Source organism: Culex pipiens, chromosome 2 (genome assembly GCF_016801865.2).
Source record: "Culex pipiens pallens isolate TS chromosome 2, TS_CPP_V2, whole genome shotgun sequence".
Lineage (NCBI taxonomy): Eukaryota > Metazoa > Arthropoda > Insecta > Diptera > Culicidae > Culex > Culex pipiens.
The window spans coordinates 144489944-144513934 of record NC_068938.1 but is presented as its reverse complement, the minus strand read 5'-3'; the positions used below and the strand labels follow the sequence as shown (position 1 = coordinate 144513934).

The 23991-nt window shown below is 34.1% G+C and overlaps 2 protein-coding genes across 2 annotated transcripts in view; one reads left to right on the top strand and one right to left on the bottom strand.

Annotated features, from left to right (window-relative positions):
* LOC120423628 (protein yellow-like) overlaps window positions 1-23991 on the bottom strand; it is a 564570-nt gene that overhangs the window by 465647 nt on the left and 74932 nt on the right. The gene's annotated exons all lie outside the window — the stretch shown is intronic.
* LOC120430972 (uncharacterized) overlaps window positions 1-23991 on the top strand; it is a 131586-nt gene that overhangs the window by 54615 nt on the left and 52980 nt on the right. Inside the window, exon 3 of the mRNA XM_052707012.1 lies at window positions 5221-5280. Coding sequence (XP_052562972.1) covers window positions 5221-5280 — 60 coding nt within the window. The remainder of the gene's footprint in view (window positions 1-5220; window positions 5281-23991) is intronic.

Sequence of the window (23991 nt, the reverse complement as noted above, 5' to 3'; positions counted from 1 at the left end):
TGTCAAGTTTCATCGTGTGGTGTCGATGAATGTGCGCTTACACCGCGGAATGGAACGTTCAGCAGTCACCGCCAGAAGTTTTGAGGTTCTACTCTAGCTCGCCAGCAACCCCCGATAATTAAGCCAGGCTTCGCCTGTTGGCTTCTAGATTTGAGGTATCCTAGACGGTTTGAAGCATTTTTAACGTAAGGTAAAGTTTCAATTGTTGTTAACCCTCTACTGCCCAAAATTTTTTCGGAAATTTTAATTTTTCCCGTGTTTAGGAGGTCATTTTGAAGAACTTTTGTTCAACGAAAAACTTTTCTTCTCTGGTTTTATATTTTTCTTGTTTCATTTTTAGTATTTTAATTTGCATTTATCTTGTTAAGTTCATGTTTGTTTCCAATAGTATTTCTCTTACTTTACCACCTCCTATCATTACCTTTTGCCTATCAAGTTTTTTCATGTTTTTATAGTCACTTTATTCATTTTTTGCTCGTTTTTCACATTTTCTACTGTGGAACGATACCATTATCATTTAAATAGTAAAAAAAAGAGGCATAGTCTGGTATAGTACAAAAATTACTGCATACTAATTTTCACATAATATAGAGGAAATGTTAGGGAAGGAGAGAGAGTCCGAAAAGCAAGTGACGCGTCGCGCTTTTGTTCCGATTAAAAACCCCGTTCCTTTCGTGAATTCATTGTTTGTCCGGATTTAAAATAGTGTTAATCAATTCGTTTTAATGTGTGCAATTGTAAGATTGTGAAGTTTCGCTAATTTAATGTGACTCCGTGATATAAATTTGGTGTTTTTGATGACCAAAATTGTTGCCGGAGACTGGTCATGATGGCGTCGGGCTGCAAAAGTGTTGACGAAGAGAAAATGCGAGAGTTGCCGTCGGGAGTGTGTGAGCGAGCGTGCGAATTTGACGTTTGCTAGCAAGGGAAGTAAATCGACGAAGAGCAAGCAGCGAGCCGATCAGCAATCCAGTCTGGCAGGCTGGCCCAGCAGCAAACAACATTTCTTTTCGGGTGAGAGAGTTCTGTTTTGTGGGAGAGGATATGGATGGTGAGGGGAAGAGGTGGGGGAAAAGTCGCTGACCGCGCAGGGCCTGCTTTGTGTGGTCGGCTATGGAGCGATTGCTCCCGAAAATTAACCCTTGATAAACCAATGGTATTTTTTTTTGCGATCTTCTAACGGGAGGATTAAATCAAATGTTTTTTTGACATTTATACTGCCGGTTTATTTATTTTTGACTCAAGTTTAAGGATCCCCCCTCATCCTCCTTTTCTTATTCTCGTTATTTTTCTTTCCTGCGTTTTCTGATTTTCTTTAAACATCTATCCGTGGAATTTACGTTCATAAGCTCAGGTCAACGAATTTCAAAGTCTTTTGGAACCGTGCGTAAAGTCTATAAAATCAATTATAAATTTGACAGTTCGCGGTCGTCGCGCAAGATTTTCGTTGCCGTTGTCTTCTTTTTTTCCCCGCTCATTATTTGTGGTTTTATTGCCTTCATACTTACTTCTTCTAGCAAAAATCTGTGATTCAGTATTTCCACTTCTGACTGTCTAAGAATGAATTCTCTTCGTTTCTTTTCTTCTCATCTTCATATTTATTTTTAAGAGTTCTTCTTTCCAATGCTTTTGAAAGATCAACAATTGGTTGAAAATTAGATATTTGGCGAATTTTTAGTTCGAAGCCAGTCTAGAGGCGGGGTTGGGTTTTTGAGGGTTAAATTAAACAATTATGGAGCCAGAATTTTGTTACGGATTTCAAATTAAATTTCGAGTTTAAATATCGAGTTTCATAGTAGATTTTCAGTGGTGAGTTTCAGTGTAGAGTTTCTGTGTAGAGTTTTAGTGTAGAGTTTCAGTCTAGAGTTAAAGTGCAGAGTGTCAGTATAGAATTTCAGTATAGAACTTCAGTGTAGAGTAAGCCTGCCCAACGTCCGGCCCGCGACGGCTTTTCAAAATAGTTCTATGACCGGCCCTCAACTCAAGGCTGTTCATGAAATATTAAATTAATAAAATGAGTGCCTAAATTTTAATAAAAGCTTCTTAAACACAAAATTTATTAGAAACATTCTGTTTTGCCTTCCTGACCTCACTGAGGCAAGGCTATAAAATCACTCGAAAGTTGAACTTCTCAAATATACCTTCTAGATATACCTTCACGTATACATATCAACTCAGAATCAAATTCTTAGCAAATGTCTGTGGGATGTGTGTATACATGTTTTTTTCAACACGATTTTCTCAGAGCTGGCTGAACCGATTTTGGCCGGGTCAGCCCTACTCGATTCGTTTTGGGGTCCCATAAAACCCCATTAAAATTTATTTTGTTTAGTAAAGTATTTAAAAAGTTATGCTAAGAAAAAGATTTTTGTATCTACAAAAAAGGGTGATTTTTTGCATAACCTCAAAAGGCCGGGTCTTTTTGTTTACGTGCGAGAGTTGCGCCAGATGCGAAACGCTCGATTGCTTCAAATGAGAGTCTGTATGTTTTCTGGAAAAGTCTGTATCAGGTATATATTTTTTCATAAACTTGTTTTTTTTTTTAATTTTGTAAATGTGAGGAAGGCACCAACCACCTAATGGTGGATTAAGAAACGTTTTTTTTTAATGTTGCTGACATTCTTTATGTTTGAAATTAATTCTTATCATGTTATATTAAATATTTAACTGAAAATGGCGCAGGAAAAAAAATTATCCAATTCTTAAAAATGTAAAATATATTTAAAAAAAAAACTAGAATTGTTGTCATGCATAAAAAGCAAGCTTCCCTGCACCGTGCGGTACACGCGGTTCAACTGTACCTCGGGTTTGCTTTGCGCCTGCTTTGTTCGGTTTACACCCGTACCCGACTCACACGAACCGAGGGTATTTTGGTTCATCGTACCAGCGCACCACGACACTCTCGGTTTGCCGCGTCGGTTTTGTGTCTGGCACTCACCCATGGCATGAACCCGGTATATGAGCCAAGGTGCTTCACTCGTCACGAGCCGAGGTACGTGCCGTGGTAAGCGCTGGCGGTACAAAACGGGTTCAATACCACGACACGTACCACGGCACGCTGTGTTCATGCCATGGGTGAGTGCCAGACACAAAACCGATGGGGCGAGCCGAGAGTGTCGTGGTGCGCTGGTACGATGTACCAAGATACCAATACAAAAATGGGTTCAGGCACGTACCAAAGCTAGAAAACCAAACCCGCGGTGTGCGTTGGCACTGGCGCATGGGAAGCTTGATAAAAAGACACAAATTTTTTCAGTTTATACTGTGTTTACTTCAAATTGAAGCTTTTCTTTTTTGAGGAACTTGATTAAAATTGTTTTTTTTTTTTTAATAAATCATTAAGCAAATATATCATTATTTTTCAAAACAACTTTTCAGCGATTTAAAAAAAACTGTTTAAAAAAGGCTTTAAATAGCAAATTAATCAAACTGAAAATAAAGATCACCGCACATATATTTTCATTTGTGAAAAAAAACTATCAAAATGAGTCAAGAAAGCAGGGAACAAAAATATATTATATTTTTCTCAAACTTCAATAGTTTACAGAAATTTGAAAAATAACGAAATTAAAACTATTCAATATATATTTTTCAACATTTTTTGTGTATGTTTAAGGTGAAGCCGTTGATCATTTTCGAAGAAAATGGATCATCACTCTAAAATTCTCTGTATTGAATTCAATTTAACGAATTTCTGCACCAAAATGAATTAGCATGTTCCGGTTGTTGCCTTCTTGAGGCCACAGAACGAATTTTTGGTTTAAATCAAATGTGTTTCAAAATTTATATTATTTTTTGGTACAATCATTGACGTCCTAGTTGGCAATCATTGAATAATGACGATTTCCATAACTTTGCAAGGAATGGGATAATCGTTACCAAAAGGAATCAGCATGTGTAGGGCACTATTTTAAACAAATTATAGAAGGAATTTTTTCAAAATATTGATAACGACGCAAAATTTATATCTTTGAACTAAAAATCATGACAATGATGGAAGTAAAAAATAATAATAATAATGTTTGCACAACAACGCAAAAAGTGTTTATTTTTTGTAAGAAGATTTGAATCCGAATTTTGTGTCAATAAATTTTATCATGCCTCATTGATCGCCACTCCACCTCCTCCCAAATCAGATCTGGACCGCAGGGCCAAAAGGTTGGGCACCCCTGGTGTAGAGTATCAGTGTAGAGTATCAGTGTAGAGTTTCAGTTCAGTTCAGTTTCAGTTCAGTTTCAGTTTCAGATCAGTTTCAGTACAGTTTGATGCGTCCAACATAAAACAACTACCTTCAACCTGCTATCCTAAAGCTCTAGACCGGATTTTGTCATCATCGGCCGCGTTGAAAAAAGAAGGAGCAAAAAACGACCGTGTCGCCGCCGTTTGCACACAATTTTATGTGTAAGTGATGAAAACTCCTGACGTTCCGCGGTGTACATCATCCGAGGCCAAAACCTATTCCTGAGTGGCAACATCCTCGACAAGAGAGCAGTCACCGAAAAAAAAATGTGAAGGAACAACTTTTCCACGCCGCTGCCGCTGAAAACCCGCCAGACTTTGACTTGTGGTAACGAACTCTGGAGAGTGAACTCTCCGGAATCTGGCCCAGACTGGCTGATGTTAAGGATAAAGTGCGAAGCATACAGTGATGTTCATTTTAAGTTGAAGGAACAGTAAAAAATATGTCATCGAAAGCTGTAAAATTTAAAAATTAACCTATTTTTTGTTATAAATTCTAAAAAGTATGGCTGATGAATTATAAAGAACTAAGATTTTTACCTCACTTGCCCCTCCGGAACTGGTCACAAAAATGGTTCGTGCCTAGTTTTGCATCCTCCTCCCAGCGGGAATGGAGCCAGCTTGAGAAAAAGTTTAAGAATCTTCCGATGCCGTCTTGATAGTTTTTACCCGAGGCGGCAAAATGTAAAATAGTTTCAGCAACATTTTCGCTGTGGTTTGCACAGCTCGGCAACACTGCTGAATGTCTCAGGGGGACTCTGTGATGCCGCACTCCGGCACGTTAATTACGTTACATGAATGGAACTTTCTGTGGTTTGAAAAGGGAAAAACTCAATTTTCTGTAGCAAACTCCGAATTGGCCGGTGAAAATTGTTACAATATTTGAAACTTTCAAAGAACAACAAAATATAGATGGCAGTCCAACATTTCAAATAATTGTATTACTAAAAAGTAAAATTCTTAAATAATTTCATTTTTCAGATAGACGAAATAACCCAATCAGAGCCCACATCAGTTATCCTACGCTACTGTAAAAAAGAGGTATGTGATTTTATTAGCAATGCATGTTCCACAGTCATTCGAAACACAATTTTCTCAGCTTGCAGCAGTTCATAAATCGCTCAGCAATAAATTTTGTATCGTATTCCATCCAGCCAATAACTCATAGCCCTAAGCAAAAAATAAAAGCAGGAAAAAAGCACACAATTCCTAAACTCCGGCAAAATATCGACTCCTTAAAAATAGTTGCTCTCTAATGGAGTGCATCATCATTCCCCTACAGAGCTAGATCCAGAAATCCAGAACACGATGCAACTCAGCTCTCTTCATCCGGGTCCGTGAGCAAGACGCACGGTTCAAAGGAAGCGTTTTGACGTCAAGTAAGATTTATCTGCGAAACTTGCTCATTGCCGGAGACTGGTAATTTTTCTTCCTCTTTCCGTGAGCGAGCACTTCCGGAAATGTTGGCCACGCTTTTCCAGGATAAGCTGGGAGTGCCAATCCAAACCTTACCTTGGACCTCCAACAAAAAAAAAAAGAAAAGTTTTCGTTGCGAGGGAAAAAATTGAATAAAAATCTGAAAAGAATTGGATTTTGCACATTCTGCACTTACGCATATTTGTAACTTTTTGGAACGTGAGCGGCAGAAAAAAAACCCCTCACGAACGGTGTGCCCCGGGAAAGGAAGTGGTTCATGAGATAAATTTTGCTCGACTGTCGTCCCACCCACTAGAAGGAAGGAGCGTGTGGCCACTGCCGGCCACATCATCCGGAACCACTCGAGATAACAGCAATAAAAGTATCGCTGGCATCGCAAGCTGTATAGATTCTTCCACTACTTTTCTCGAGCAACAACTTTTTAACGGGGCACGATTACAGCAAAAGTGCAAACAACTTTTGCTTTTTTTTTCTAAGAAATTGTGTCCACGTAAACATCTTACTTGGCAGGGGTGAATTGGTGTTGCCAGCTTGGTGTGACAAAACATGTTTTTTATTGGTTTGAATTACTTGAATTCAACAAAAAGATTGTTTTTAAATCTTTTACCTAAATGCAATTGCTATAACAACAGGAAATATTTTTAAAATTAACAAAAAGTCAACTAAGAAAATTTGAAGAATTTTTGACGTAGAATCTAATGTCAAGTGTTGCCAGATATGAAAATTTTATAATTGAAGTTTTAGAATGTATTTTGAACGCTTTGAACGAGGACTTATGGGAAAGGTGAATTGCATTGTATTGCTGAGAGTTTTATGCATAAAATTCAATTAAGAGGCAGTATTTGTAAATATTGCTCGGTTTGTTCTAGAGGTCGTACTCCAATACTTCTAACTTACGTGAAATTTTACGAGGATTCCGAATATGACAAAATTGAGACCAAAAAGTGCCGCTATGGCGGCCTACAGGACAAAAACTAACGTTATAAAATGTTTGTTACAGAAAAATCGAAAAACTATGAGAAAAACTGCAATTTTCCAAAAAGTTATTTTCGTAGGCTTATATTCCATGAAATTACCTATCTTTTGACCTATGGGAGTATGGGTGTTGGAGGCTGTTGCAAAAAGATATTCAGGTTTTAAAAAAATCAATTTTTAACAGTAATTTGCAAAAGCTATGAGAAAAAATCAAATCAATCCTGGATGTCTATGGCTCATTTTGAAGTGCTTCAGAAGACCTTTCGAATTCATCTAAGAGAGTTAGAATTGGTGAAGTTTTACGGAAATGCGAGCAATTTTAAGATTTTTTATGTTTTTTCGACCTCAAACTTCAAAGCCCGTTTTACCCCACTTCCCTTTGTCGTAGAGGGCTCATATTTGGCATGAGTTCATCTAATGTATGGACAAACAAACGCTTTCATCCAAATCGGAGCACCTCGATACGACCTGTTACACATTGGTGAAAAACTCGCTCTTAAGGGTTAAATATCATGAGATATCATGTGTTGAAGTTGTAATTAGTACAAGAGAGCACAGCCCAAGTAACATTTTTAAACCAACTAGCCACCACCAAGTTTTATTAAGGTTTTATTGTAGCATCTTGATTGCTTGATAGTTTTATTTGGGCATTAACCGCAACCAACAAGCAAGAGATAACTAATAGGTTCTAACAAGGTTTTATGCCTCGGACATAAAACCTGGTGAAAATAAAAGCCGACTGGCTTTCAATAAGGTTTTATGAAAGTTTTAATAGAGGCTTGAAAACCAGATGGCAATGCCATGCCAAACGGTTTTATCGCATGCTTCGTTAAAACCAAGGGTGTTGTAGCTGTCAAGTGCCATTAAGCATGTAAAAAGCTCACTTAAAACCATAAGCTCCTAAAAGAGCATTTATCGCAGCAGTGCATAAATATGGCGCTAAAAGCGTTCTCTGATTGAATATGATTGAACGCCATCTTGGCAGAAAAAAATGAAAATCATGAATTTGATGAAAACACACAATTATTATGAATTTCTTACATCGTTAGCACAGCCACATAAGTTCAAAAATAATTTAAAAAAAATTTGCGAAAAAAAATTGCGAAGAAAAAAAATAATTGAAAACTGTGATTGCAGAAGAAATATTATTGATGAAGCGAGTTGCTTTTTTGCCTTCCTCACCTTACTGAGGAAAGGCTATAAAATCACTCAGAAAACGAACTTCTTAGTTTTACCTCCTAGACCCACCTTTATGTATACATATCGACTCAGAATCAAATTCTGAGCAAATGTCTGTGTGTGTGGTGGGATGTTGATCAAAAAAATTTTCACTGGATTATCTCGGCACTGGTTGAACCGATTTGGTTCGTTTTGGTCTCATTCGATCCGTCTTGGGGTTCCATAAGTCGCTATTGAAAATTATAAAGTTTAGTTAAGTACTTCAAAAGTTATGCTAAAATACGATTTTAACAAAAGTCCGGAAGATTGTAAAAAGGGTGGTTTTTGTAAGAAAACCCGTCATGCTATACATTTTTAGAAAGATAATAAAAAGACCTTTCCAATGCGTCAAAAACATTTAAGATCTGACAACCCTATCAAAAGTTATAAGCACTTAAGTGTTATTTATGCACTTTTTGGAGGCCGGATCTTGAATATTTCGATGAAAACGTTGTCCGGATCTCTCATGCGACCTGTCGTTGGATAGGTAATCAAAAGCCCTTTGCAACGAGTTCAAAATATTGCAGATCTGACAATCCTATCAAAAGTTATACGCACTTAAGTGTTATTTATGCACTTTTTGGGAGGCTGGATATCAGATATTTTGACAAAACGTTATCCGGATCTATCATGCGACTTGTCGTTGGATAGGTAATCAAAAGACCTTTTCAATGAATTCAATAGATTGAAGATCTGACAACCCTATAAAAAGTTATAAGCACATAAGAGCCCTGAATTATGAAGATCTGACTACCCAATCTGACGGTATGAATAATGAATCAAGTTGATACAACACTGGAAGGTCCGCCCTTTTGTATCTATTTTGGATAGCATTACACTCTAAATGTGAGGAAGGCACCAACCACCTAAGGGTGGATTAAGTAACGTTTTTGGCTCTATCTCCCCCACATTTATCGATAAAATTTCAACCGCAGCTGAATTTGAGCCAACAAATTCGAGAATAAGCTTTAAAATTATTTTATATTTCTATCATATCATCATCGCCATTTTTGACAACCAACTCCATTATTTCATTTGGCAAGACGAAGACTTATTTTTTGCCAGAATAAAATCTGTTTGTCATAAGACGCATGAAGACGTATGAAATGTCATTTTTCTCTAACTCCTAACAAGGTTTTAACAAAGGTTTTATTAAGGCTTCGAGGAGGTTGATAGGATTCAGTTTTAAAGCCTTGAACTCCTATGTAGGTTTTATAAATAGGCCGTAACAACCTTGTCCTTTTGGGTTTTAAGTGGGGTTTATCGAGGTTCTGGGGAGTTTGTTACGACTAAGTGGTTTTAATGTTGGTTTTGGCTTAAAGGTTTAATAGCGGTTGTGACAACTTTGATAAAGCCTAAAATGTAACTTGGGAGAGGCATCTTATGGTTTTCAAGTATTAATATTGTTAAAAATTTTAGGTTTTTAAATGTTTTAGTTATTATAAAAAGTTTAAGTATTTGAAGAGAAAAAAATAACATTTCAATGAAAATAGAAGTCTAATCGACCTAAAATAATTAAAAATTCATTTTCTTGCGTTTAAATTATATTAATCATGAAAGAAACCGATTGAAAATATTTCAAAATTTCGTAAAATTCCGATGTTTTTTTTTAAAGGCTAAACAAAATTTCGTCATTGCATACATCTTTTTGGAAACTAATGATTGCAAAACAACTGGACAGGTGTACAATGCATTTTAAAACAACACATTTTTCACTGAAATGTTGAAATCAAGGTATGTTATCTCAGTTTTCGATATTTTTATTTTTGTTATATTTTGCCCCCACCCCCCTCCTCGACTTTGATCAGGGTCGAGGAACATAAACTTTAAAAAATATTTGCAACGGCCTTAAATATTTTAAGGTTTTGATGTACTTTTAAGCGTTTTAAGTATTGTAAGAATTTTAATTATGTTACTATTTTAGTTATTTTAATTATTTAAAATATTTTGAATATTAAGAGAATTTTAAGTACCGTAAAATGGGGTGATTTTGATAGGTTTGAGATTTTTCCGCAGAATGAAGAGTGCAAGCTAAATACGTACAGAATGATATGGAATCATACTGGCCATGGTAGAGAAGTGTTGAAAATACTTCAGGAAGAAGCTTTCATAAAATTTTAAAAGTTTAAAAAAGTTAACTATAATTAAGAAAATGTTGATGAATAGCAATATTTTAATATTCTCAAAGTGTCATGATTTTCTCAATGAAAATGATTTCAAATCGGAAAACGGAATGCATTCTCGGATCCTTTGGACAATTTTCCAATTTTCCAGGATACAGAAAAATATATTTTCACAATTCCGTTGTGAAACTAATTACTTTTCCTATTATTCTCGCATGACGAAAAGGCCTACTTTTCTGTACTAAAAATAAAAGTTTCGAAATGTGTTACTTTTCGAAACAAGTGCTGAAAAATTCTACCAACTCGGTAGATAAATGTACGACTCGTGCTGAAAAATCATCTTTTTGCAACTTGTTGCATAAACTACTTTTGTAAATAATAAACTTTATGTGTTATTTTTAATTTTATTTAAAAAAAATCTTCAAATTTACAGGCATTTCAGTAGAAAATCATATAAAACGTGAAAACTTTTGATTCGTGCTTCGAATTCAGTTTGAAATGCAATATGAATTGATGATTTTATAAACAAAACTAGTTTTTACCTAAAATTTATATGTATTTTGTTAAAAAGCTTATAAACTTAGTTAACAAAATATTAACATTGATTTTTTTTTCCTAAAAATACTATATCAGCAACCTTAGTGATGGTACATTTTACTTAGAAATAAAATTTGAACACCTTAAATCGGACTTTAACAAGAAAAACTATGATTATCAAAGTCACCCCTGAATTCAAAATAAGAATTTTCAATGCAACTATTTTTTCAAACACTATTGAAAAAACTTTTTTTCAAAAATAGTGTATGGACATTGTGTGGCCTACCCCACTACATGATTTAAAAATAATAAACTTGAAAAAAAAAACCATAAAATTTTGCAAATATTCCAAAAAATAATTGTAACCTATCAATGTCCCCTCGGTTTGCGGTTTTTTACTAGAACATAAAATAGTTTTTAGTTTTAATTCAAATATGATAGTTTTAAGAATTTATGAACTATGCACGAATAATCCAAAAGCCGAGAATAAATATTCATGACTTTCCATGGCCATTTTGAAATTTATATATTATTTCATGAAAGCTTATCATAATTTCATGAAATTTAATCATGATTTAATAAAATTTATTAATGATTTCATGAATAATTTACGCTTCACAAAATAAACCATAAAAAATATTCTAGAATTCATGAGTTTTGTGCTCGAATTCATGAATAAAAATTCATGATTTTATGAATTTTATACACGACTGCATGCATCCATTTCATGAATTCAGGAACATTAATTCAAGTTAACGAGTGAAATTGGCAATAGGAAGTCATGATTATTGAATCACGGATCTTGGATAATTTGTGCCCAATTTTCACAGTTCGAAAATTTGTAAACTAAAACTTCTCGTTTTCATGGTACTATTGCAATGAAAAACACAGTTTTGTTGATTCAATGATTTTCATCCCACTGCCAATATTTAAAAAAAATGTTATAAAAATAATAAAAATATAGGAACACATCAACGAAAGCTTTTCCAACCAGATTTTTGTTATACACATTTTAGAAATAAGAAAACTATGGCAACTTTCTATATAAGTTTAGTTCCTTACTCTAAATTATAAAGAATTATTTACAATAAAGTTTGAATATTTTTTCAATCAGTTCGATTATTTTGAAATAAAAAGACAACTACTTCCTTCGTTGTTGTGTACCTTTATGGGAAAATTTCAACTGGTAAAACGAATTTACCAAGGAAGGAATGACGAAACACAAATGAATCAATTTCGTTTAAATCTTAATAAGGAAAGTATCGACTAAGTCACTGTCTTCTCCACGACTTTTTTTCTCCAAACTATTGTCCGCATCGAGGCCACTGCTGCGAACCGGTTGTCAGAACTGTATGACACAATGGGTAAAGCTTCCGCAAACAAAGAATAAGGAGACGAGATTGGTTGTTAAGAAATGAAAAATTGCATTCTGTTCCTGACCCAGCATCCGGCGTCTCCGTCGTCGTCGTCGGTATATTGAGAAGTCGTCGCAATAAACATTCTACCATCAACATTTTTGAACCGCACTTCAGTGAAGAAGTTTTTCCTTACTTTATTTTATTGTTGCTATTGAGTTGCACAAAAAAAAGAAACGAAAATTTCTGCAAACAATCATGAATCTAAAAGTACACGACCACCACCGAAAATCCACTTCGAAAAGGTTCTTAGTGTATCATGTTTTGGCTGGGAAAAAAAAAACTTTGGCTCCCTCGCTCGTAAACTGAGTTTTCCACTTCAGTTTTCTAAAGAGCTTTGCTCGGTGAGCCGGGAAGAATTAGTTTGCAGTATTAATATAAATATGATGGAAAGTATGCTCGTTTGCCGCAAAAAAACGCACTGGATGCCTGCGAGGGAAATCTCCAAAAACTTGCAGTCCTCAGCAGTCAAAGAGGATGGGTCGGGATGCAGCCCGCATACATCGCATGCAAGACGAGAAAAAGATACATGTATAAAATATGAAGGGCAGCGCCGTGGAAAAAAAAGGGGAAAAGGGGTGATGTGCGCAATTCTACTCGAATTCTGAAAATTTAGTTTATTTGATTTTTTATATTTAGCTCAAACTTTTTGAGGGGCATCCCTATGACCAAAGAAGCTATTTTGTGTCATTGGTTCACCCATACAAGTCTCCATACGATTTTGGCAGCTGTCCAATAAAAAATGGTACTTAAATATTCAAACAGCGGTAACTTTTGAGTGAATTTTCTATTCAATTTGGTGTCTTGAGCAAAGTTGTAGGTATTGTTGAGGACTATTGAGAAAAAAAAGATACACGGAAAAAAATTGCCGATTTTTTTATTAACTTTTTTTTCACAAAAACTCAATTTCCCAAAATATGTATTTTTTGATTTTCAAGATTTTTTGTTATATTTAAAGAGACCAAAACTCTACTTTTGAGCCATAGAGAAGTTTCAAACTTGCAATCGTAAAGTACTGTACAGATTGTTTTGATAAAGTGCACTTTTTTCAAGATAAAGCCGTTTTTCTTTTTTTATAAGATTCAGAAAATTTCCAATAAAATTGACAGAGACATTGAAAATTGAACCTCTGATTGCTGAAACACAGCGACTAAAAGAAAAATATGCGTGTTTGCCTTCCTCACACCTTACTAAAAGATCTTCATAGATTTTTACAATTTTAGACTCATTGGAAAGGACTTTCGTTTAACTAACCAATGATGGGTCTTATGATGGATCCGGGCACATAGTTTACATGCATATAAGTAAAAACACATTTATATGCATAAATTTTGAAATTCTTATCGAAACTTCAGACAATTCAATAGCGTTGTATGGGATCCTGATTCAAGTCGAATGCATACAGTTTAATCAAAATCGGTTCAGACAGTGTCAAGTTATGGTCATAGAGAAGGCCCTCACAAAGTTTGAGCCAAATAAAAAACTTAAAAAATAAAATCGGCCGATTTCATTGAGAATTTGTCAAGAGCAAAATATTACCAAATACTCAATCTTGATTCCTTAATTTTCAAAATATTGTTTTCAAAATTATCAGACAATTAAACAAATATTTAAATTTTTATTGGTTTATTAATTGGTTTCTGAGATATTTGCATTAAAAAATGACGGGATATTTATGTGAGACTTTGAAAACTGCATTTTTTTCGATTTGTTTATCTTTTGTCATCTTTATCTTAGCTACCAAAGGCAAACGTTTCTTAGACAAAATTACTTTTAGAAATGATCACTTATGGGTATTATTGATTGATTTGATTTGGTGTTATAACTAACAGGGCCACAAAGATGACCTGTGTAGTGGTTGATGATCACTTATGAGTATTATTTCAACTAATCGAAAAACTGCAAATTTTTAGTTATTTTTTGTCATATCTCGAAACCAGTGCACTTAATCAAAATTTGATTGCAAATTTGATTCCACAATAAAAACTTAAGTCAAAACAACTTATTGGGTATGAATATTATTGAAAAAAAAAACTTTTTTTGCAAAAATCATAACTCAGCGGTGCTTTTTCATTTGTTAAATGTCGGCATTTTTTTCCGTAAGCCTATTCGTTTCTGAGTAGTCCTCATCATTTCATCAAAACCTACAACTTTGCCGAAAAGATACAGATTTTTGAATATTTTCGTATCATTTTTGTATGGACAATTGGTTTACGCTAAAAAAATCAGGTTTTCAAATATATTGTTCGAATCGATAGTTTCTATGTTTTTCGTTGCAAAGCCCAAGCGTGCCATTCAAATTATATGTGCAGTACTGGTCAAGGTCGAGGGATGAATAAATGAAAAATAAAGACATTACGGTTGAATATTAAAAATAAACAATGGGACCATCCATAAACCACGTGGACACTTTAGGGGGGTTGGCGATTGTCCACGCTCCATACAAAAAAGATTTTATTTGTATGGAAATTGTCCACAATGGGGGTGGGGGGGGGGGGGGGGTGAGATTTCCAAAAAAGTGTCCACGTGGTTTGTGGATGGTCCCAATACAACTCAATCTGGAAATTATAACAATTATTCTGCTGTCTATAATTCTGAGAATAAATGAACTATTTTCCACTTGTTTTTGATTTGAGGTCTTGAAATACTTATTTATTAAGTTTCAAAATTTACTGTTTGTTACAAAATTAACAAGATAAATATTATATACAATATATGGGAAATCTCCACCAACTCACACGAAATCGGAAAAAGTTGCCCCGACCCCTCTTCGATTTGCATGAAACTTTGCTCTAAGGGGTTATTTTAGTTCCTGATCACGAATCCGAGGTCCATTTTTCGATATTTTGTGACGGTGGGGCGGTACGACCTTTCATTTTTCTGGTTTTTTACTAAGACACGTTTTTTAGTGATTTTTAGCTCACAAACGTAAAGAGATAGAAATTTGGTGTCAAAAGGACTTTAGTGTAAAATGAGACGCCCGATTTGATGGCGTACTCAAAATTCCGAAAAAACGTATGTTTCATCAAAAAAAGTTAAAAAATAGTTTCAAAATTGCTGCCATTTCCCGTAACTCAACTGTTAAAAAATCGTGAGACAGGTCATTTTATGGGAAATTTAATGTACTTTTCGAATCTACATACATATTTTTTACTCATCACAAAAATATTATTTTTGAAAAATAAATTCTGATTCTCGCAATGCACGAGTCACGACAATCGTCCAAGGGGTCATTTTTTATGCAAAATTAGCTGAACTTTCCAAAAATAATACTTTCAAAAGCACACGATTGAATTTTAGGTGTTAAAAATTCGAAAAACTGGTCAAAAATGGTCTAAATCATAACTTTTTCAAAAAACTTTTTTGTAAAATTCTGATAACTCGTGAAGAATACATGTAACCCCTTATGTCTATATATCAATATTTTTGTTTTTGTCTGCTCTACAACTTTGTAGAACATTGTTACACTCTAAAATGTAACCCTGCAAAGTTAGGAAAAACACGTAATTTTGAAATGAAAATTTTTGTTCTAAATGAAAAAATGACCCTTCTGGCTTATTTCAGATTCGAAAAGTACATTAAATTTCCCAAAAAATAACCTGTCTCACAATTTTTTACAGTTGAGTTACGGGAAATGGCAGCGATTTTAAAACTATTTTTAAACTTTTTTTGATGAAAAATACGTTTTTTCGGAATTTTGAGTACGCCATCAAATCGGGCGTCTAATTTTACACAAAAGTCCCTTTGATACCAAATTTCTATCCCTTCACGGTTGCGAGCTACAAATCACTAAAAAAAAGTGTCTTAGTAAAAAACCAGAAAAATTAAAGGGGTCGTACCGCCCCACCGTCACGAAATATCGAAAAATGGACCTCGGATTTGTGATCAGGAACCAAAATAACCTCTTAGAGCAAAGTTTCACGCAAATCGAAGAGGGGTCGGGGCAACTGCTGTGTGAGTTGGCGGAGAATGACCCATATTCAATTTGTTTAACCCTTTCAGGCCTGAATTTTCAAAAAAAAAATAGGTTAATGATGGGAAAATAATTCTAATAACCATAGAAAATTATAGGCCAGTTTTTGGAAATTTTGATATTTAGGTCATATATGTCATATATGAAAGGTTACTCAAAGGATTTTTTTGCATTCTGGTTTATTGGGAAATTTTTAAAGGAACTAATAATTCTAAAATGTAGATAGAAACATAAATTAGTTTTTTTCTCTAATTTTTTTTTAATTTCTTCAGATTTTTTTTTTCAGTGATGAAATTTTGTTCAAAGGTATATCAATCACATTTTGCCTTCCTCACTGAGGTAAGGCTATAATCCTGCTTTAAAAATGAACTTTGTATCAAAACGTCGTAGACCCACCTTCATGTATACATATAGAATCGATCAATCGATGTATACATATCAGAATCGAAAACTGAACAAATGTCTGTGTGTATGTGTGTGTGTATGTATGTATGTGACCAACAAACTAGCTCATGTTTCTCGGCACTGGCTGAACCGATTTGACCCGAACCTGTTGCATTCGACTTGGTTTAGGGTCCCATAGATCGAGTTTTATACAGATTGAAGTTTCGATAAGTAGTTCAAAAGTTATGTATAAAAATGTGTTTTCACATATATCCGGATCTCACTTAAATGTATGTAAACAATGTCCGGGTCCATCATCCGACCCATCGTTGGATAGGTTATTGAAAGACCTTTCCAACGAGTCTAAAACATTGAAGATCTGGCCACCCTGTCTCGAGATATGGCCCCTTAAGTGATATTAATGTACTTTTTTATTCCAGATCTAAAAAATTGATGAAATTTGTGTACAGCCATTGTTGGTAATGAGTGAGGAAGGCTCCAACCACATAGGTGGATTAAGTTAGTTTTTTAAATTTGGGTTTCAGAATTGATGCGAATAAAATTTTGAGTTTTGATTAAGAAAAACAGAAAACAAGACTGTCATAATTTTCAAGTGTTTTCACAACTATAATCTCAAATATTTTTTGCTATTTCACCACTTTTCGATTTTTTTTATTTATGTTTGCCATTGTTAGTTATAGCACCGACCAACAAAATTTCTGCGCAGACTCAACTCAAGGGGAAGCATGAAGTTTGGGATCCCCAGAAACACGTGCACTTTGAATTTTTCAAAAATATGTAGACACGGCCGAATGGTTTTTCTCCAAAGTTTGTGTGGAGTATTAGTGCTGTTCGCTACTCCCACATATTGCATATGGGTAATTCTCTACCAACTCACACGAAATCGGGAAAAGTTGCCCCGACCCCTCTTCGATTTGCGTGAAACTTTGTCTTAAGGGGTAACTTTTGTCCCTGATCACGAATCCGAGGTCCGTTTTTTGATATCTCGTGACGGAGGGGCGGTACGACCCCTTCCATTTTTGAACATGCGAAAAAAGAGGTGTTTTTCAACAATTTGCAGCCTGGAACGGTGATGAGATAGAAATTTGGTGTCAAAGGGACTTTTATGTAAAATTAGACGCCCGATTTGATGGCGTACTCAGAATTCCGAATAAACGTATTTTTCATCGAAAAAAACACTAAAAAAGTTTTAAAAATTCTCCCATTTTCCGTTACTCGACTGTAAAAAATTTTGGAACATGTCATTTTATGGGAAATTTAATGTACTTTTCGAATCTACATTGTCCCAGAAGGGTCATTTTTTCATTTAGAACAAAATTTTTCATTTTAAAATTTCGTGTTTTTTCTAACTTTGCAGGGTTATTTTTTAGAGTGTAACAATGTTCTACAAAGTTGTAGAGCAGACAATTACAAAAATTTTGATATATAGACATAAAGGGTTTGCTTATAAACATCACGAGTTATCGCGATTTTACGAAAAAAAGTTTTGAAAAAGTTACTTTTTGCGTTTCTCTTTGTTTCGTCGTCCGTGTCTGTCGCGGGTGACCATGAATGGCCATGATCGATGACGACCAACTTTTTCAAAACTTTTTTTCGTAAAATCGCGATAACTCGTGATGTTTATAAGCAAACCCCTTATGTCTATATATCAAAATTTTTGTAATTGTCTGCTCTACAACTTTGTAGAACATTGTTACACTCTAAAAAATAACCCTGCAAAGTTAGAAAAAACACGAAATTTTAAAATGAAAAATTTTGTTCTAAATGAAAAAATGACCCTTCTGGGACAATGTAGATTCGAAAAGTACATTAAATTTCCCATAAAATGACATGTTCCAAAAATTTTTACAGTCGAGTAACGGAAAATGGGAGATTTTTTAAAACTTTTTTAGTGTTTTTTTCGATGAAAAATACGTTTATTTGGAATTCTGAGTACGCCATCAAATCGGGCGTCTAATTTTACACAAAAGTCCCTTTGACACCAAATTTCTATCTCATCACCGTTTCAGGCTGCAAATTATTGAAAAACACCTCTTTTTTCACATGTTCAAAAATGGAAGGGGTCGTACCGCCCCTCCGTCACGAGATATCAAAAAACGGACCTCGGATTCGTGATCAGGGACAAAAGTTACCCCTTAGGACAAAGTTTCACGCAAATCGAAGAGGGGTCAAGGCAACTGCTGTGTGAGTTGGTAGAGAATTACCCATATAATTTTTTGGTTGTACGAAATAGCGACGAACCGCCCTAATTCTCCATACAAACTTTGGTGCAAAACCATTCAGCCCTGTCTAAATATTTTTCAAAAATTCAAACTGCACGTGATTCTGGGGATCCCAAACTACATGCTTCTCCTCGATTTGAGCCTGCGCAGTCGTTTTTGTTAATTTTTGTTGATCAGTGTAATCAAAATATCCGACCAGTCACCGCTTCACAAAAACCTAATTAGTCCTAATTAGGTTGGGCTTTAAAGTTTATTTTTATGGTCGCTCCTTAAGGGATCGCCAAAGGTTCATTCGTTATGTTTAATGTGTATGTAAGCCAGGGGTGCCCAACCTTTTGGCCCTGCGGGCCAGATCTGATTTTTCTGAAGCAGTGGCGGGCCGGAACTAATGTTTAATAATAATTGAAAATGTAAGATAAATCATAACATTATTTTCATCAGATCCTTTAAAATTAACAAAAAAAAAACTAGTGTAGCAAATAAGATTCATTTATTTGGATAATTAGATATTTTTTGAAATTTGTTTTTTGATTTATTTGCTAATCAAAAAAATATACATAAAAAAAAATCAATCGTCATTATAATTTATTAAAACGAAATTTGGATTCAAATCTTCTTTACAAAAATAACAATTCTCTTGTTATTGTGCACTTTTATGCAAATATCATAAAAAAATATTATAAAATGATTTTAAACACACACACACAATAAAAAAAATATATTCTTCGAATTTCTTCAATCTATTGAAGCTTATTTTAAAAATATTTGTTTGGCCAAATTTCTTGACTTATTTTGAGACATTTTTCAATAATTCAAAAATATTTGCGGCGAATTTTTTATCTGTAAAATTAATTTGATTTTTTAAGCTTTTGCCTAACAAAATTTATTACTAAAATAATTTTCTTGTTTTCTGAAAACTAAATTATTTTTACCTTACACATTTATTTAAAAAATCAATTCTAGACTTTTTTTGAATAGGTCCTATAAACATATGAAAGACAATAGCTTATAGGACCTTTAAAAAAAACTCTGGAATTTGAATAAAATGCCTCAAAACAGAAAAACTAAAATCTTAAGTAAACACATTCAAAATAGTCAGAAATCAATAGTTGAATTATTCTGTATAGAGGGTGACGAGCGGGAATTCCCGGGAAAAATTTCCCGGGAAATTGACCATTTTTGGACCTCTCGATTCCCGGGAAATTCGGTCGAGACTCCCGGGAAATTTAAACTTATAAATATCGACGCAAAATTATATAAACTAATCAGAAAAACATTTGAAAAATTCAAAATTGTTTAGAACATTGAATGTTCATTGTTCGATGTTCAAGTTCGAATAAACCAATGTTTCTGTAATCTTCTTATTCAGAAAGTGTATATTTTAACTTGTCAAAAATTCCAATAACTATAATTTAGAGAAGCCAAAAAAAGGTGGACCCAAGGGTGGACCCCAAAATTTACCTTAAAAATTATTTAGCAGTTACACCCTAGATATGAAATCAAATGTTTTAATTTCAAATATTATGTTTTCTAATTATTTGTAAAAGGGAAAAGCTTTTTCAAGTTAAGTTCAATTTCCATATCTTCTCTTGAACATAGCAATCCAATTTAGTTTCTTGTGAACATTTGGGTTTTCCTGATAACTGTAAATATTTTTTCAATGAATATTTAATGTTGAACTTAAAAATTACAAAAAACAATTTAATTTGTTGTCTTGAGTCGTTGTTTATCATATTGCAAAATTCCCGATAAAATGGGAAATTATATATAAGCTATATCAGTTTTTTTTTTACAAACATCTAATAACAAGTTTGTGAACCTTTTGAAAAATCACTCAGTGCGAATTAAGATTCGTAAATATTTTAAACTACAATTTTGAGTCTTAAAAAAACTCAAGAAACGATTTTGTTTTTGCAGATTCAGAAAAAAAAAATCAAAAGTTTTATATAGTTCCTCAAAACAATGAGGCTGCTCAAATTAACGTTTCATAGAATTAGTATGAATTAACAGTAACTGAATTCATTTAAAAGAAACAAATTTATTACTTTTCATTTTAAATTTTTGACACTGTTGGCGTAGTAAAAAAAAATCTCCCGGGTCCCGGGAATTCCCGGGAAATAGCCAAATTCAACTCTCGATTCCCGGGAAATTGAAAATCTCGAGAATCGTCACCCTCTAATTCTGTACAACAATCCAAGTTTTTTATCGTATATTTCACAATTTTACGAAATTGATAATTATATTTTCTTCTCTAAATTTTCAGTTTAATTCTATAAACATCAACATAGAAATAATTAAAATTAAATTCAAACATAAAAAATTTTTAAATTTTAAACAAAAACATTGCTAAGCAAAAAAAAAGCTAAAGGCTTTCATTTAATGTTTAGTTAAAATATGTAAAAAATTGATCTTAAGCTTATTTTTTTAAATAAAGATTCTAAATTTATTTATCGAATGTTTCATCAACAGCCTTAAAGGCCAGTCATAGAACTATTTTGAAATGCCGTCGTGGGCCGGATGAAATGGCTTCACGGGCCAGACGTTGGGCAGGCCTGATGTAAGCTATAACTATAATGGGGGATTTTTTTTCCAAGATGACCGCAGTATCGTAGGATGGTCAAGAATATTCAAAAAGTTTTGATTATTAAAAAATATTAGTAAAATTGCTATGAATTATTTATTAAACTTATTATTTATTATTTATTAAACTTATGATTGATAGTCTCGCAGTTTATTTCAAATAAAAAAAATATCGGAACAGAGATAAATTTCGTCAAATTAACTTTTTTTTTTTAATCTTGAGATCTTCGATCTTTTGACAACACGGGTAATAGGGGAAATATACCCATTTTAATCACCCTAAGCCGTTCGACAAATTCTCATCAATTTAGCAGTTTTACGCTATTAAATCAACATTTTTAGATACATCAACAATGGAAAGTTGCTTGCTCACTTTTATTTGAGCTATTTGTTACTTTGGGACAGTCAAAAACACTTTATGAAAGCTGAAATAGGCTGACAAAGGGTATATTTCCCCTATTTCATTTAACACATTTTGTGATGCTTTTTTAATTCATTATTTTAAAAAAAAGTAAATCAAATTCATTTATTATCTTTTTGTTTTATTTATGTTTAGGCTTCGATGCTACGGATCAAGTATCCTACAAATTCTGCCTTACACCAATAACACCGACCAACAAGTTTGTAGGTCAGTGTAATTTAATCAGATTTGGTGATGCCTTAAAAAGTTAACAGTTTATTCATAGTGTCTGGCAACGATTTTTAAAATTGTAAAGTAGATTAATTGTCATTCAAAAACTAATCTTACGTTTCAAAAACTCCATCCAACCCTACCGCAGTAAGCGCGCAGTCAAGTGCATTCTTCCCTCACTGTACTAAGCTTGCATTGCTCCGTAGAGCTTTTTCCTCCTCCTCCCACTAGACTGGATGCTGGATCCCTTTTCGATGGGGTGCAAAATGTGTGCTGCTGGAAAAGTTCATTTGCAGCTCGTGAAGCGTTTTATATTTGGTGCCTGCACTCTTGATTCTGAGAAGCACACAACCACTTTTACTACTATCGCTGTAGTTCGGTGCTGGTTGCTCCTCGTGAAGGTTAGGCTGCAAAACACGCTCTGGCAACAAAGTGGTGGAGTTATTTTGTGCACACGTGAGTGTGGGAGTGTGTGCGTGTTCGTAAAAGTTTTCCCGTGACTTTTCTCCCGAAAAAGATGAAAAGCTTTATGCAGCAGCGAGAACTTTGACGACGACCGAAACTAGTTGTCGTAAAACTTTCGGTTCGCTGAGCTTCCCGACCGGGAGCAGCTAAAGAGCTTACACATTTTGGGTGGCTCCACCAGTCAGTAAGGCAGAGGTGGAGCGAGTACTAACTATAAAGCGCTTGACTTTGATGGATGCTTCCCGGGGAAAAATGTGTGCGGTTCCGGGAGCAAGCGGGAAATGATGGCTTGAAAATTGACCGATCTAAATTTGCACAATGAAGTTGGTGGTGACTTCGGTAAAGGAGTGACATTGTTGGAAAGTGAGTTTTTGAGGACAAAGATATGATTCACAATATGAGGATATCCGACAACAATGTTACAACATGAGGTTAAAGCTGAACAATTTGTGTTTAAACAATTTAAGCACGCATTAGTCGATAAATGTCACAAAAATACAAACTATGTCATAGATTCAGTTTAAGTCTCTTTTTGCACTACGCCTTTTTTGAAATTTTATTTTTTATTTTTTGAGACCATGACGATCTTGTTTTATTGTAGGTAAATTTTTCTTCATATTTTATCTCCAAAAACTGAAGAAGTCTTTACAATCATAAAAAAGCTGCCTGCCTCAAAAAGACTTCTTAAAAAGATTTGTCGTCTTCAGTTTAGTTGTTAGTTTAGATAAAACTTGCAGACAGCGCTGCCATTACGTTTTGTGTTTCGTTTCACGTTGAATTAACCACAGAATTTTGAAGATTATAACATTGTTTCCTGAACACACCACTCTGAATCATTTCTGCGTGTTTTCCCAAGTTTTTCCATGCTTTAAAACATGAGTTCTTAATTTTAGCTTATAATTTCAAAAAAATGCTGTGGGTTTTTGCATTCTTTGTTCTTATAAGCAAACTAACTGAATTATTTTTGTGAGTTATTTTTCTTGGTTTTTAAAGCAAATTAATAGTGACATTTCATTGAGTTTTTGCATTCTTTGAAATATGTGCAGATTTTTAAATATAGCATATAATTTTGAATCAATTTTATTTGTAATTTTAAACCATTTTTTAAAATAATCATTGTTTCAAGTAGAAAACATCTTTTCAGTGAGATAATGTATCTTTAAAACGTAAGCAGTTCTTTTCATGTTTCACATACAATTTTGGTTAATTTCTGATAATTTTTGCATTCTCACATTTTTATGCAAATTATTTGAATTATTTGTGTTAATTTTTGCATTCTTTCAAATACGAGAAGTACTATACTTTTTATTATATGTTATTGTTATCCTGCCAATCCTTTTACAAGTTTGTATGAGCGCGTGCCAAAATAGCACTACATCGAAGAAATATATTGATTTTCCAAAAAAATAAAGTTCTTTAGTTATAAAGGTTCCATGATGAAAGGGTTGTTTTTTTCTAAATTAATAACGCCGACGCGTTAGGTTTGACTGTCCAAAACGTTCTGATTTTATTGTAATCGAAAAGTCCCTCAGAGCCTCACACACTAGGTACTGAGGTTTTGCTTATTGAGCATTAATCGATCTACTTGCTTTAATCGCGGCGAGGTAAACGAAGTTATGCTTTGTTCGCAGTTTGGATAACTGTTGTCAGCTGTGCTGATGATGTTTGTGGCATCGATCAATTATGCGTAGAGGGTGAAGAGCGTGAATTCCCGGGAAAAAATTCCCGGGAAATCGATCATTTTTGGAACTCTCGATTCCCGGGAAATTTG